The sequence below is a fragment of the Alligator sinensis genome, unplaced genomic scaffold (assembly GCF_000455745.1).
Source record: "Alligator sinensis unplaced genomic scaffold, ASM45574v1 scaffold619_1, whole genome shotgun sequence".
Classification (NCBI taxonomy): domain Eukaryota; kingdom Metazoa; phylum Chordata; order Crocodylia; family Alligatoridae; genus Alligator; species Alligator sinensis.
In genome coordinates this window covers 844694-860559 of record NW_005842134.1, presented here as the reverse complement: position 1 = coordinate 860559, position 15866 = coordinate 844694, and the positions used below count along the sequence as shown (strand labels likewise).

Here is a 15866-nt window from a genome sequence, read left to right as displayed (position 1 = left end):
TGCTGAAGATGGGTCTCTGGATTGCGGAAGATGACCTGATCCCAGCCCACCAGAGGCTTTAAATATTAGGATCAGGGTCTTGAACTGGAGCCCAGAGTGGAGGGAGGGGAGCACTTGAGCATGCCATGGGCTGAAGAGGCAGCTGACAGTCTGGAGCCTTTGGCTTGACTAAGCGAATGTTCAAGTCTTAGCTGGAGTGGGGAGGGAGGAAGGACATGGCTCTATGGAGCTGGAGGAAGATGTTCCTGGTTCCTGCTGCTAATAACAGCAGTGAAATGGGCAGGGCTTCAGGGCTTCATCCTGCTATAGTGACTGGGGTGGGGGCAGATGCCCTCAGTGGAAGGTGTGAGGGCAGGGGACAGGAGAGGCTGATTTCTAAAAGGAGACCCAGGCATGTCAGCCAGGATGGAGCTGTCTCTCTCTCAGGTCTTCCCCCTGAGACCTGCTGCCCACAGACCTGATGAAATGACTAACATTTTCTCCTTTCCTCTCTTTTTGGCCCTTACCCCCACTCAGTTCCTGAGCAGAAACACAGCGGTGGACATGTCCATGAGCATCAAAGCCCTCTACACTGAAACCAGGGCTTTTCTGGAAGGAAAACTGGTGAGTGCCTACATGGAGAGGTCCTAAGGGGCCTTGCTTTGCCTACAACACCAAGGAGGGAGGGCTGCTTTGTAATCCTGCCATATTTCCGTGCATGAACTGCCCGGGCAGGCATAGCTGAGATCAGAGCTGCAGTAGTCAGCAGAACATGCTCCAGGCTGTGTTCTGCAGGACAGAGGGAGATAATTTCCAGTGTAAGTGGTGGCAGGTACTGGAGAGTAGATGGGTGGGCCTGGGAGCATGGTGAAACCTGGGAGAGAGGACAGTGCAAAGCATGGTGCTTAACTGCCAGGGTGAAGTGGCAGAGGTTCAGTTGGGTGAGGTGTGCAGGGCTGGTAACAGCTTAGAGTCTCCAGTTTGGGGGACATGTCTGTATTTTTACACCCACATCAGGCTCATCTGGCTGGGGAGAAAAACATGGCAGAGTTCACTTAGTCCACTTTGGAAGTGGACTAATATAAATTGTGCAGATTACCTTCCTGTGGTATAAGTGTGTCCATTTCAGGAGCCAGTGCCTAATGAAGTCCTTCATTTAAATTCCCACCCTTGCTTGCTTTCTCAAGCACCCTTACAAACAACGCCCTTAGGACTGCTTGGAAGGTCTTAGCTTTCTTTCCAGATCTGAGTGTCTAAACCAGTGGTTCTCTACCTTTTTAGACTTAAGGCCCCCCTTGATAGACTTGAGGTCCCCCTCAGAAAATGCCAGCTCTTAGTTTTCACTCTTTTTTGAATACAGAAAAATAACAGAGCAGTTCTTCTGTTGCAAATAACTCAGACCACACCAGGCTAGAATGTTGTTAACACGATGGATTCCTACTGAAAATGTTTAGATTTATCTTGTGAATAATGTTTGCACATCTAACAGTGCTAACATTGTGTGGCAGCCTGCAGCACCTTCAAAAGGCTGTCAAGGTACCCCGGGGTGTCACAACACCCAGTTTGACAATTGTTGGTCTAAGTACTTTTGCTCTGTTTCTGCTGCAACAAAATGATCTGACACTTAGACATGTGGACCCAGGAAGGAAGAGGAGATGTCTCCATCAGTGCTAAATAGCAGCTGCCCTTAATGATTCTAAAAATAGAATGTCAGTAAGAGGAACTCACAGTATGAAATCCCTACATTTAGAAAATGACATGCAGTTAATAGTAAAAATCACAGTAGACTTTGAAACAAAACTTGGAAAATTTCATTTCCAAGCTGTCCCCCTTAGGACTATTCACCAGATGACACATTTTTAATGTTAAGATTTGGGTGAAAAATGCATTTTAATCCAAAAAAAGCAGATTTTCAACTGTCTTCTAGATTTCAGCCCAGGTGATCCAGGCTGCAAGCTGATATTGTAGAGGAAGCTACCCCATCCCCTCCTCCCATACGCCCCAGTTCCAGTTAGTTTGACCTAAGGGAAGATTCCTTACCTACATAGACTCTAGCACTCGGTCTGACACTGGACATTTAAGGAAGCCTCACAAGCATGAAACATGCTGAAGTAGAAAGAAAGAGACTTTCCTGTATGGCCCTAGAGCTCTAGTCCACCCCAGCCAGTGTTGCCTCTGCAGCTGTGTCTGATATATGATGCTTCAGAGCAAGGCGAGCAAGAAGCCCACAAACCCCAGAACTGATTAATACATCTGGCCAGTTGCATATCAGGAAAAGAAAACTTCTTCCCTGCAGGCAGCTACTCAGCATTCAGGAATTTGAGAGTTGATTATGGTCGTTGTCTTAATAAAGATTTGCAAGTGTTATGAGCATGCTAATAGCAATTTTCAGGCTAGTCAGAAATGTTTCTTTCTCTCTTGGAGCTTTGAAGCAGGGTTCAGCACCACAAGCACAGAACTTGGCTTCTGCAACAGGCAGTAGTAGGAGGCTGTTTTGCTTTGGGTGCACAAGCTAGAGAGAAATGTGATGCACTGTATGGGACTGGGCGTGGATACAGATAATAACTGAACAGCCAATAGTAGCAGTGTGTGTGTGTGGGTGTTGGGGCAGTGAGGAGCAATGCAGTGTGGGATGCCTGGATGACCAACCAGACCCTATCACAGAATGCTTGGTGCCTATAACACTGAATTGATTTTAAAAAGTACTTGATTTTTCTAGATATGATTTTGAACTGGTAGATTTAAACTGGTTTAACAGGCTTGCATGTGTATGTCAGCGTCTAGTCGAAGCCACACTTAAACTGTTCTAGATGTTGTGTGTCCATGCCCTTAGTGTGAATCACACTGAGTCCAAGTAGAATAATTTCAGGAACATGTTAAAGATCATATTCTGTCCTCCTTCCCTGACCTTGGGGATGATGAGAACTGAGGAAATGTAGCGAGGAAGTTTACTTGCTACCACCTCTGTGCTTTGTTTTTTTATGTGCATGTCTGACCTTAGGCCACTTGGTTCCTTTAATGGTTTAGCCAGTTTCACTGAGGGGCTCCCTTCTGCTGAGTTGTATCTGAAGGATGGGGAAGGGGTCTGCTGTCCAGTCAAAACAGTTCTCATTTGGGTTTTAGTTTCAAAGGGAAATCCTCCCATTGCCCCTATGTTCTATAGAAACCTTGGCATAGGATCCTCCTCTTATCTGTATCCTTGAGAGGTTTGTGAATCCAGGAGTTCATCTGGTTTTATGGAACCTAAATATGGGGCTTTGGTCCTGGGGAGTGATTTGCAAGGGGGAGGGAAGGAGAAACACAGAGCGCAGTGGCCTAGGCACACTTCTGCCCTCAGCCTTGTCCTGGTGCTTGGCAGATCTTCCCTCCCAAGGGGATGGGACCATAAAGCAGCTCCCTGCATCCCCCCTGTAACCGCTGCTGCTACCTATGCCCCCAGTGCAGTGAGCCTCTAGCAGTGTGCTAACACCTCTCTCTCTCTTCCTGTTTCCACAGCAGCTGGACTCTCCCCAGCAGGAGGAGGGGCTGCAGAGTGCCCTGAACACCATCAGCCAGGAACTGCAGAAGCTTCTTGATATCCACTGGTTGGCACCCATCATCAATTCTGCTGAGGAGGTGGGTGTGTGGGGCTGTCTGGGGGTGGTTTGCGAAGACCCTAAGAAGAACATGAGATGCTGCTCTGGGTCAGACCCCAGTTCCACCCCAGTGCCCTGCATCTCCCAGTGCTAAGGGAAAGGGTCTTTATACAGAGCCCAGCCAAACTGACCTGTCCCCTGTGCCCCAGTGAGCACCCTAACCCATTACCTTCTCTTCCTGCTTTGGGCCCCAGGAGAGCTCGGGGAATACCAACAAGGGCAGTCTCAAGTTACGGATTAACATTCCCAAGCCCAAGAAGGACAAGGAGAAGGTTCAGAAGCTGAAACCCAGCAGTGTCATCCCAGGTAAACCTCCCCCCAGGGCTGGTGGGCTGGGGCAGCAGCTATCTCCAGCCCCACCTCCAGCCCTGTGTTCCGAGTGCCAGTGTGCTCTTTGACCTGCCTTTCCTGACGGGCGCTGCAGCCACAGAGCAAAGGCTTGGAGCACTTGGCACACAGACATGGGCAGACTGAAAACCTGCCTAGAAAAATGCTGGACATCTCACCAGCCAGGTAGGCTTGGAGACAGCTAAGCACAGAGTAGTGCCAGAGAACAGAGGTATTGATGTCGTGGGGCAGCAGGGCGGGGCACAGCTCACAGCTGACATCCTCCTCTTATGAGGATGAGGATGTCACAGCACAGGGGAGTTATGGAAAATGTGCCTGCAGGGGGGATTGTTCAAGATATCTATTGGATTTAGGAGCACATCCTGATAATACCCAATGGGCTGTGGGCTCCTACATCCCTTGGGTTCTTTTGAAACTCTCCCCCTAGATTTGTGGCAGCTTTGCAGCCAGACACCTGGCTGGGTTCCCCTGCCTCAGCTGCCTCTCTGTGCCCAGGCCTTGCTGTCTTTGTGCTCAGACAGGGGCATCCATGCTCTACTTGTCCCTTTCCCTCTTTGTTTTCATCTGTTGCCCCTGCGCCAAGCAATGGTCTGGAGAGATCAGGGTGTCCTCTTGTCTTTCTCCTTTAGCCCTAGTTTAAGGAGAATTAAAGCCTCAGCCCTGTCTTTTCTAGGCAATCTACATGTGGCTGTGTTTTTTGCTGGGGAATATTTTCAGAAGCATGAGTCTCTTCGATTGGAGCTGATAGGATGCAGTGCTCTGCTCCCTGAAGAGCTCCCTCTGCCCCCTCTGTCTCCACACAAATAGGTCTCTTCATGGGTTCAGTGTCCCCATCCCTGTGTTAACATGGGTCCCAGGTGGCAGAGCAGCTTTGTGCTGCAGGACCCTGATACCATGCTGCCCTTCCCAGCCAGGTGTGCCTGGGTGCAGCTTGCATGTTTGGTTTTACTTTTCACTCCAGTTGCCCCCACAGTCCAGAAGAGCGAGTGCCTAGTGTGCTGTTCTGGCCAGTGTTTGTCCCAGTGGTGTCTGTCATATTCTGTTCAGGGTGAACATAAGCATGCAGTAAAAAAAATACCCATTTAACTTAACTGACAGAAAAACACTACAGAGAGACATTTTTAAGGTTCATCTGTTCCTGGCCCTTTGAATTCAGCCCATAATGCATATTTCTGAAACCTCCAAAACCAGGGAAGGACAGTCTTAATGTTCCCATTGCTTTGTAAGTAACACAAGCTATGCATAGCTGCCCCCATCCCAGTATTTTTCTCACTGAAATGCAATAGCCTGCAATCTGTGCTTTCAGCTGGAAAGGGGCGTGGTTGTAGTTTGTTCCTTGTTGGCTCTATGAGGCTAATGCTGCCCTTCTGCAGGCAGGTAGTTGTGGAGTGATCATAGAGCTCTGGTGCTCCAGACCTACTGGAGTGGACCAGAACGCTGTATTAGAGGAACAGTAATAGGGGGAGCCCTGGAAGAGTGGCAGATTACAACACGCATCAAGATGGCTGCATGCATCTGTTATACTCGCACCACAGTAGCCAGAAGCATTATGCTAACAGAGGTAGCGTGTTGGACACAGTGCTGTCTGGAACACCATGTCATGACCAGACAAAAGGTTTATGCTAGTATAAGCAGCATTACAGCAATGTAAGGAAAAGTAGCAGAGTGATTACACAAACCCCTGTAAGCGGGTAACTTGACCCAATCTGGTGGCGAATTACCCTGAAATTATCCAGTATTAAAACTATACTGGGATAAGATGCATTGGTTTAGGTTTAATCTCTCTGCACCCATCCTGGGGTAGCTGTTTGCTGGAGGCCTAATGGTGAGGTGCTGTAGTAGCTTTTCCTGAGTATAGCTACCCTGGGATAGCTGCTGGTCTGTCTGTTCTTGATCAGTGTATAAACCAATGTCAGTTATATTTGGTTATGTATGAATCTGTCCATGTCAAAGTAATGGAAATTACAAGTCCCGTTACCATTTGGACCCAGATCCTGCCCCTCCCCTCGCCCTCCTCCCGCTCCTTCCTTTGTCACTAGTACTAGAAGCAACATTTTTAATCCTGACTCAGAGAAGGACTGGATTTAGTCTCCCCCTTGAAAACTGGTCCAATTTGTGAGGGAGGAGGCAGAGAGGAAGTAAACAGGATCCCCGCTTGATGCAGGGGCACTCTTGATCATCACTGCAGTGAAACACAGCTGTAACAAAAGTGTGTTTCCACCTGGGGTTTCTGGTACCTAGCAGGGGGCCCTGCTTTACCAGAATGCTGCTGCCCAGTCCCGCCTGCTGCCTGTGTCCCAGTCTCTGCTTGGTGCCGTGTTTCTCTATGCATACGTGCATGCGTGTTGCTTTTGGCCGCATCTTTACTTCTCACTGCTGAGTCGATCATCTTCACTTTTCCTTTTTGCTAGTGGACAAGTGGGGCGCTGAGGAGGTTGCAGCTTGGCTGGACGTGCTTGGTTTAGGGGAATACAAAGACATTTTTATCCGCCATGACATCCAGGGCTCAGAGCTGATCCTGCTGGAGAGAAGAGACTTGAAGGTACTCGCTTGACCTGCTTTTCTGATCGTGATGGGCCCCACGGCTTGCCTGCACTTGCCTGTGCTGCAGCTCCCACTGACTGGATTGGGAGCTGTAGGGGTGCAATGGAGGGCAGCTTGCAGCCTGATTAGCACAGCCCAGTGCCTGGCATAGCCATCCCGCTGCCTAGTACGTGACATGCAGGATCATAGGCCATTTGGATGGGCATTTGCAGGGCATCATTTGCATGCTCTACCCTGTTGCTTGGGTCATGGCACTGCACATGAATACTACGGCTGGGCTGTGCTTGCATGCTGTACCCAGCACCCGTCCTAAGCAGCAAGTGGTTTGCACTGTTCTGTAGGACCCATTGCAGCAGGTGCTGCTGGGCTGTCAGGATACAGGCTCTTTGAGGTCTTGGGAACCAATAGCTCTGTGCTGCAGTTTCTGTTCACAGCAATAGGGACTTGCTGGGAACTTGGAGTCCGGTGCCCTCTGGTGTCTTCTGAGAGACTGTGAAATGAAAGGGTCAGAACCATCACTTCCCTCTTCCCCACCTGGAAATGGGCTGTTCCTGTCTGCAGGCCCTGATCCAAAGCATCCTCTGCCTAAGGACTAAGGTTGGGGGCTGGGACCTGGACCCAGAGCCTGCTTCCCCCAGGACACTTATAGCATTAGGGTTCAGTCTTTCCTGTCTGGAGGCCTTGGGGCAACTAAGGGCAGTGAGCTGGGATTGTGTGTGCTTTTATTGGGGGGTGGGATGCATTCCCTGCTGAGCAGGGAACAGTCCCTGTCATTGCTGGTGCCAGTCACCCTCCTTGCCGACAGGCTGCCAGGTGGGCTGCTGAGACAGCATGTTGCTAAGGAGTTAGTTGACGCACAGAACTGCTGTGTGGGGGGTTTTAGCACTTCCAGGTTTGGGCTTTGTACAAATCAAAATTTGAAAAATGTATTTTAACCCCCTCCCTCCACACTGCAATTCTAGAAGCAAATTGTGTGGAACCCAGGGGAGCTTTCGTTTTACATTTTTTTTTTAAATGTTTCACTTTTCAGTCTGTATTTTAGTGGGGGTTTTTTCCTGGTGCGCTTTATGCCCTGCAAAGTAGTCTTTTGATGTGACTACTTACCTCAGACAGCAGTGTCTTGCTCTCATGTATGATCAAATGATGTAGTCTGACATTTGGAAACTCTAAGCAAGGAAAGACAGCCACCAAATCCCCAGGAGTCAGAGACTTTGACCATCTGACCCCTGTGCATGTATGTGTTTTGAAATGATGCTGTTGTCAGCTTTTCTTGCATCAAATATTTTTCAGTGTTCTGGAATTTTGTGTCAAAACCCATTCGACTTCCCACCCACACACTGGCTTTAGCAGAATGGCACTTTTTAATGGGAAGCCACTGGCCAAAGCTTTTCAGCCATCTTTCCTGGCTCCATGCTCATGCCAGGGCATATGCCTAGCTGTTGGCCTCCCTACTCAGCTTCCAGGGACTGGGCTGTGGGGATGGACACTGAGGAGGTTTTGGCACTCCCCTGCTTTCTTTATTTCCCCACATGAGCCTTGAGCTGGGGTCAGCTTGCCAACCATCTCCTGTCCTGCTCCCAGCTGTTATGGGCTCTCAAGGAGACATTAAAAGCCTTGCCTGTGGTCCTTCTCTCCTCAAGGCCTGGAGCCCTGTCAGTGTAGCTCTCCTCAGGATGAAGCCAGCTGCAGCCCTCTGGAGTCCACATAATGAAAACAGAGCAGCAGTTTTCAACCTGGGCTCAAGAGTACTAGCAAGAGACAGGAGTGACTCATCTGGCTTAAAGCTAGCAGCGGGCTGTATAGCTCCAGCTCGCCTTCAGGCCTTCCCCTTCCTCACCCCTCTGCTCCTTGCCAGACCCCTATATGGCTTCTTCAAGCTTGCCCATGGTTCCCAGCATAAATAGTATCACATCTGCAGGAGACTGGGACTAGAGGTGTGAGGGGTTGTGGGGAATGGCATCACAGTGCCAAGGTGAGATTAGAGCCATAGGCAAGCCATGGGTTACAGACAGCCAGGGTGCTTGATGCTCCAGATACTTCAGTGAAGGGCCACAATTTGAGACCCATCACTGTCAGGCACAGTTTCATTCACTGCCCCCCTGCTCCATAGCAGGTTGCTTTTCAGCCATAGTGGGTGGGGTGTGAGTACCAGGCTTTCCCTGGAGCACTGTTTCCTGGTGGTGTTAGCCAGGAAGTCTGAGCCATTCAGGGAACATGCTCCTGAGGACCTCATTTAAAGAATGCCAGCCTCACTCAGCCCTGCCTCTCCCTGCCCTTTGTCTGCCCAGTACTGTTCCCACCTGAGGCTTGTAGCCAAACACCCTTAGTGATGGAGTGACGCCAGCCACAGAGGAGCCAGTAGAGTGAAGGGTGAACAAGTGGAAAGCAAGCCTGGGCCTGGATGCTGCGACATCTAATCTTTATTTCTGCTACTGCCACAGACACTTTCTGTCTTATTTCTCCCTCAGTGCAGTGTGGGTAATATGGCTGCCTTGCTAGGGGAGCTGCAAGGTTGAATTACACCCTACCTATAAAGCAGGGGCCTCAAACTCAGATAACTTGGCTGGCCAAATTCAGACTGTGGGGCTTCTCATGCATGGGGCATTTGTACACATGGCTGCACTGCGCTTTTAAAAGCACCTGGCGCTGCGTCGCATACATTTGTAGAAATGGTGAAATGCGTGTCAGCGCTGAAAAAATGATGGCAGTGCACTTTTGAACTAAAATGCATCAAAGGTGTTTTAGTTCAAAAGTGCACCACCACCATTTCTCAGTGCTGATGTGCATTTCACCATTTATACAAATGGATGTGACGCAGCGCCAGATGCATCAGCTCACATGCAGAGCAGACTCGATTAATCCAGTGCGTTGGAGCAGACAAATGTATGTATATAAATGAGAGCTGCTGTGCTGATGTAGCCAGCACCCAATGCTTAACGTCACCCATGCCCCTCTCCCTCCCCCCCATACTGCTATTGATTCGCATGCCAAATGGTGATGCAAAACTGGAAATTCTGGGGTGAGGGGAGGGGTGGGGGGCAACATTAAACCACTGGGTACTTGCTGTCCCAGCACAGTGGCTCTGGAAGCCAGTGGTAACCCCTGTGGGCTGGATCTAGAGGTGAATTAACTGCCAGAAGCCCTGTGGCCCAGATGACCTACCTCAGCAGGCCAGATACTGTTGAACGAGCTTTAGTTAAAGAACCCCTGCTACCATTTTGAAGTGCAGGGATGCTGATACACAAGATATGGAGGCTGGCTGGAGCACGGTAATTACCGTGCTCCAACAAACTCAGTTAATCGAGTCTGCTCCTAGGCACTGCAATTACAGTGCATTGGAGCAGCCTCCCAGCTTGTATACAGGCACCCTCTGTTGTGAGGTACTAGAAAAAAGTGAATTAGCCTGTCTTAATGGGCATTAACTAAAGAGCATGGGGTTTTTTTATTGATGGTTTAATGCACATTAAAATAGGCTAATGTGCATTAAAGCACACGTGTAGATATGCTCCTTAGTCCAAAGAGCAGATCTGCTCTGCAAACCACCCCTGAGCCCAGCCCTTCTCCCACTGCACACATCTGAGCCAGATCAATGGCTGTAGTGGCCAAAATAAGGCTTCAGAAGTTTTACCCATCCACCCAAGAGAGCCTCTTGGCTCTGATGGAAGGAGCTGGCTTTGCAGAATGAGCTCTGCTATCTCAGTGCCTGTAGTAGGGCATATTGTGCTCTAACCTCTCTTTGAGGACACAGAGGAGGGGAGGAGATTATGGGCTTTCTCAGGAGACACTGTGGTTTGGCTTGTGTGGTCTGTGTTTGCAAAGGTCACTGAAGCACCAGCTAGAAAGAGCCCAGCTCAGCTTTTGTATCCCAAAGGGAGGCTTCTAAGGTAGCAATGGAAAAACAGGCCCCCATCAGTAGCTTTTCAAACTAGAACTACCCTTTAAATATGAAATGTTCTCGCTTTTGCTGTTCTACTAATAGTTGGGCTGGATGGAGCAGGATTTGCTGCCTCTGAGAAGCCTGTTATGCTGAGATTACTTTTAGCCTTCTTGGGATAGAGCTTCAGAAATAAGGCCCTTGTTTCTGTCTGTTCGTAGCAAGAGCTGATTCTCAGCCTGTAGACCATGTTGGGGAGGCGGGTTACAAGGGAAGTGCAAGCACATATCTGGCAAAAAATCCAGCAGGTTGGTTTTTGCTCCTGCAGCTTTTTCCTGGCTGTATTGCTGAAATGTTGCTGTGTTTTCTGTACCCTGCTTAGTTGGAAGTCTGGCAGAGTGGGTGGCTAAGACTGTATTAGGCACAGAGTTCATGTATGTGATGTCTGTATTAACAACTGGACTTCCTCTTGGCACAGAGCAGCTTGCAGGCTCAGACTTCATGCTTATCTGACATGCTTCTTCCTCTTGCCTTTCTTTTTTTCTTTTTAAGGACCTTGGGATAACAAAAGTGGGCCACATGAAGAGGATTCTCCAGGGAATTAAAGAGATCAGTAGCCACCTCTAGAGACACTGAGAAAGCAAAACAAAATGGATTGCTAGGGAAAGTCCAACCTCTAGGTGGGATGCCTACAGCCCTCAGCCTAGGACCAGCATTCCAGAACTCTAAACACGTGGACAGACGTCTGTTCTCGTGCGCGTTTGTTCCTGGTATGAACAGTGTCACAGCAAGTGGCCCAGACCGGGAGGCTGTGGAACCCTCACACTAGAACACTTTTCGTCAGCGCTCCAAAGCAGCCCGCGGTGGACGTCACATTTCCATGTTCGCCAAAGATGATTGGTTTGCGTACACGTGTGTGTTCCCTTTATGTTCTGGGTTTCTGTGCTTGAATGGCTTCTGTTCAGCAGTTTATCTCCATGCATACCTCTGACTTGGAAGAAAGAACCAACCACAGTAGGTATGGTTTGGGGTCCTCCTGCTGTTTGGAGCAGCTCTTATCCATTTAGCTGGCTAATTCTGGGCAAAGCTGCTAAAGACACTGGAGCGCTAAAAAAGCAAGTAGCGCAATGTCAAGTGAGAATGAGCTGTCTGTGAAATGGACTGATCTGTGAAACCATGATGCCAGCTGGGGCCCTAAGGACATATGCATTATAGACTGAATGCTCTCTGAACCTAGGCACTTTCATGTCCTCCTTCCTAAAAAGGCAGCATTTCCTTCTAGAGCCATGAGAATATGGTTACAAAGGCAGCCCCATAACTTTTCTACTCATTGTTCCAAAGCTGTGAGCCTTGTTGGACTAAGAAGCAAAATACACTCCACACCCCATTCTGGAAGAGTACATTCTTGGTCTGGCAGTTCTCGCTTTACCAACCATGGGCCAAAGGCAGCTCAGACCAGCGTCATGCATCTGTACAGTTTCCAAAGCCAGGCAGGAGTCTAGTTCTGGCTAGGGTAATTCAAGAAGCTCTGAACTGTGCTACTGACCCTCCTCCAACAGCTTTGTGAAGCATTGGATTTTCTGTGGAGATCAACAGACCTTGCTCCTTGGCTGTTAAGTGCTTGCTGAGCTTTCTTTTCTCCTTGGTTTGGCTGTTTGAAGTTAGAGAAGCAGAGACAATAGAAGTGCCTCCATAGGCACATCAGCTCAGAAAATAACATTGTTTCTCCCACTTTGAAGATCAAGACTGTTGGGTTCCAAAACCAGAGGCTAATCCTAGGAGACACAGTGTATCCCCAACTCCCTTGGAGGTCAGCAAGTGATAGAGGCCTGGTTAACATCCCTGAGCACCTGCTAGGCTCACGCCTTTGTTTCCATATTTCTTCAGAATCTTCTATTGTCCACCTGACCTGAGGGTGGCTGATATCTTCTGCCATTTTGCACTATTCAGACAGCTCTGTTAAGTGGAAAATGGCTCCCTGGATTTCAAGCCTGTTAGGAGACATCCACCCACCTTGAGCCATGTGGCAGTAGGGGGATGGGTCTTTGCAGACATCAGCGCTGTGACAGGGCTCACACGGGCTGGAGAACTGTCTGACATTTCAGCATGGAGACTCTGAACATTGTTCCTACTGAACTATGCCAAAAAAGATCCACTCCCACGTTCCAGCCATAGAATTTACAACTTATTTAAACTCTGTAAATAGTTTCTGAGAGAGAAGATATTTATTTCAGCAAGTTGTTAAAAGTTTAATTTATTCTATTCTGGGCTGAACTGGATTGGTTTGGTGCAGAACATGTTCAGTCCCCACCCTGCCTCTGGCAATGACAGGCCACTGTGCTTCTTCCACTACCACTCGCACTGCACCCACCAGCCACAAAACCTTTCCCTTTTGGTTGGCACTTTGCTGGGAAAAAATGTCCTGCTCAATCAGCTAAGCATCCCCACAGTCCTCAAAACAGTGCTGTGGTAGGCATAGGGCAAAATGTTTCACTTTCCGAAAATGACTTCAAAAGACTGTCAGTTTTTGTGCAGGGGTGATGGTATTTTTGCTTCAGCTCTACCATTAACTCGTTGCCATGGCTCTAAGGGTCCATTATACCTTCCCCATTGTCTGGAAAGGGAGAGAGAAAAATCATTTTGAAAGCCAAGTCCACATTTTCAAGCAGTTGCCTGCTTGTGGTGTGTGGCTGGAGAGGCCTGGTGTTGTTTTTTTCCAGAGGGCCTGAGCCTTTATAACTCCTGCTCTCCTTGGCTGGTGGCGTGGGGGCCTACTGCCTGTAAAACTTAAACTTATGGTGTCTCTCACTAAGCACCCATAACAGGTGGCCCCCTTCTGAAGATGTCAGCTATAGCATTTGCACTAAAGCTTCCACATGTTGCAGTAACAGGGCTGCCATGCAATGTCCTGCTTTGAGCTTTGTCCTGAAGGGCTGGTTCTTTTGGAGATGACATGTGGGCTGTAGCTGACTCTAGTTCACTGGCAATGCTGGTCTCGGATGGCAGTAGCATTGATGCAGCATTTTCTGTAGTAACATCTTGGCCGTGTATGTAATTCTTTAGGAGCTGCTCAATGCTGATATGTTTTGCTGCAGGACCATATGGTCCCTGGTGGCTGCAGGCTGAGAGGTGGTGAAAGCAAATGAACAAAGGGGCCAGAGCTGCCACAGAGGTTGGTTTGTGAGACAGTTTGCTCCCACCTGCCTCATTGGCCCAGGCTGCCATCACTTCTTTACTAAGCCAACTGTGTGGCCTTTGCACATGCCTCTAGGATCCTGACCAGGAGGTGACTGGAGCCAAACCCTCCCGGCCTCAGCAATGCTGCTGTTACTACAAGGTATAAACACAGTAGCCATGGACATGTTGGAGGCAGGAGGACCTGTGTGTTAACAACAGTGGGCACATGGCCCTGCACCAAATCACTTACGAATGTATTGTACTATAAGAGCCTGGGTGCTTGGGCTACTGCTCCTTAGAGAAATGATTTTAGGCCCAGTCCTTGGGGCTCTGATTTGTAAATTTGTTTCCCAAGATTCTTTTGCTGCATTGGGCCCCATGTGAGCCTGAGCCTGTGCCATGTGTGGGTGAGGCTGGGATGTGTGTATATAGCGAGACATCTGGTCCAAGCCGTCCCCAGGTGGCTGGGAGCACCTGCCCGTGGAATAGGCTAGCAGCCCTGAAGCGCTCACCCCTTATGCTGTGACCTGTGAAGCAATGGGTGCTTTGTCTTGTACATGAAGTCAAGGGGTGGGAGGGTGTAAATAGAGGGGTGGGGCTTTGTTTTCAGTGACCTTCCAGGAGGCAGTTGCTGGCCCTTGTGATCCTAGAGCTGCAGGGAAGGGAGTGGTGCCTGGGGTGGGGGGGAAGGCTGGACTGGTGTGGATGCTCATAGTGTGCTCTACTCCCCCACCCTTCTGCCCTCAGGCCTATTCCAGTGACCTGGGATGGGCGGTGTCCCTCCTCCCCCTTTGCAGTCATCCACACTGGTGCAAAATGAGCCTAAAACCTGCCAGCAGTGACTATGTAGAATGCAGGATAATGGAGACTCCAGGCCAGGCACTGGGGGCAAGGGACTTAGAGCTTTTATTCTTGGTGGAAGCAGTGTGCAGAGGGCTATTTTCTCCTGCTTCAACCCCCATCCTGCAGGACAGGTCAGAGACTAAAGGGCATTAACTGCTGCTCCCTTCAGGCTGCCGCATTCTACTGGACAGCACAATGGGGTGCAGGAATCAGCTGCACCCAGGCAGAGCTTTTCTGGCCCAGCCCTTTGCTCTGATAGTGCCAGCTTTGTGGTGCCCTGCCTTTCCCTAGCTGGGAGGCCAGAACCATAAACTGCCCAGTTTTGTTTTAAAAGGGAGTTGACTTGTGCCAGGTGTTGGCAAGAACAGCTCCTTCCTTGCTGTAAATTAAGCTATGCCAACGTAAGGGTTTGTTCCCCACTCTCAACACCATCCCCAGCTGTCCCAGGAATGAGATGGAGTGTAACTGGGCTGCTCTACTGCCAAACTCGCCAGTACTCTGGGGCACTTGTGAAAGCTCTTTTTGTGGCTTTGTGTTGGCTTCTGTCCTTCCACGGGTCCGGGAAGAGGAGCTCAGCTGAGGGAAGCAGCAGTAGCTGAGGCAACTAGAAACCCTGTCAACCCGCCCTACCATTGTGCTTGATTGTGTCTTGGCCTCTTCTGTAGTTGATGGGTGAATGTAATGCAGTGGCTGGTGGGTGTGCTCTGGCTCTGAGGTTTTCATTTTTTTTTTAATGTGAAAGATTAAAAAGGATGGAAAATTAATGTGTGTGTGTGTGTGTGTGGTATTTGCTATCATGGCTGAGGCAGCTGCAACAGGAGCACACAGGGCTGGGAGGGACAGCGGGAAGGAAAGGGACAGAAACAACATTGCAGCTGCACACCTGAGCTCCAGCCCTCATCCTTCAAGCCCCCCAATTGGGCCTTCTCCAGAAAACATGGGAGTTGCTTTAAAATACTGAAATCTTAGCACAACATATGTTGATGTTGTAATGCCTCCTGAGGCCTGCTGGAGGCCATGTGTTCAAACCTCTTTCTGCACACCCTACCTTTTTTAGACTCAAGGTCTCCCCTCAGAAAATGCCAATGCTTAGTTTTCACTTGTTTTTTGCCTACAGAAAAATAATAGGGCAGTTTTCTGCAGCAAAGGCCTCAGAAAGATCACATGCACTCTGAATGTTTTTAACACCGTGGATTCCTATAGGCAATCTTTGGGTTTATTGTGTGAATAAGGTTTACACACCTACCAGTGTCAAGTGTGACCCCCCTGAAACAGTCTCAAGGGACCCCAGGTGCCACAGCACCCTGGCCAAGGCTGTTGGCTCTCTGTTAAACTAAAAGCCACAATCACATGACTCAAGAACATGGGGCTTCAAGAAGCACCATCCCTTCCACAAAGCATTGTCACTAGTGGGTGCTGTAAAAGGGGTGGGAGGCTGGGGAACATAGGCATGCTCCCACCTTTCC

The 15866-nt window shown here is 49.3% G+C and overlaps 1 protein-coding gene across 6 annotated transcripts in view; it reads left to right on the top strand.

Moving 5' to 3' along the window:
• Positions 1–14596, top strand: part of DGKK (diacylglycerol kinase kappa) — a 174556-nt gene extending 159960 nt beyond the window's left edge. For 4 of the 6 annotated variants that reach the window (XM_025205944.1, XM_025205943.1, XM_014520625.2 and 1 more), the window contains exons 25-29: positions 517–603; positions 3475–3594; positions 3809–3920; positions 6374–6504; positions 10933–14596. In XM_025205944.1, the coding sequence (XP_025061729.1) occupies positions 517–603; positions 3475–3594; positions 3809–3920; positions 6374–6504; positions 10933–11007 (525 nt within the window). In that variant the 3' untranslated portion in view covers positions 11008–14596. The remainder of the gene's footprint in view (positions 1–516; positions 604–3474; positions 3595–3808; positions 3921–6373; positions 6505–10932) is intronic. The other 2 variants (XM_025205946.1, XM_025205947.1) reach the window with 2 other exon arrangements.
• The last annotated feature ends 1270 nt before the right edge of the window (positions 14597–15866 follow it).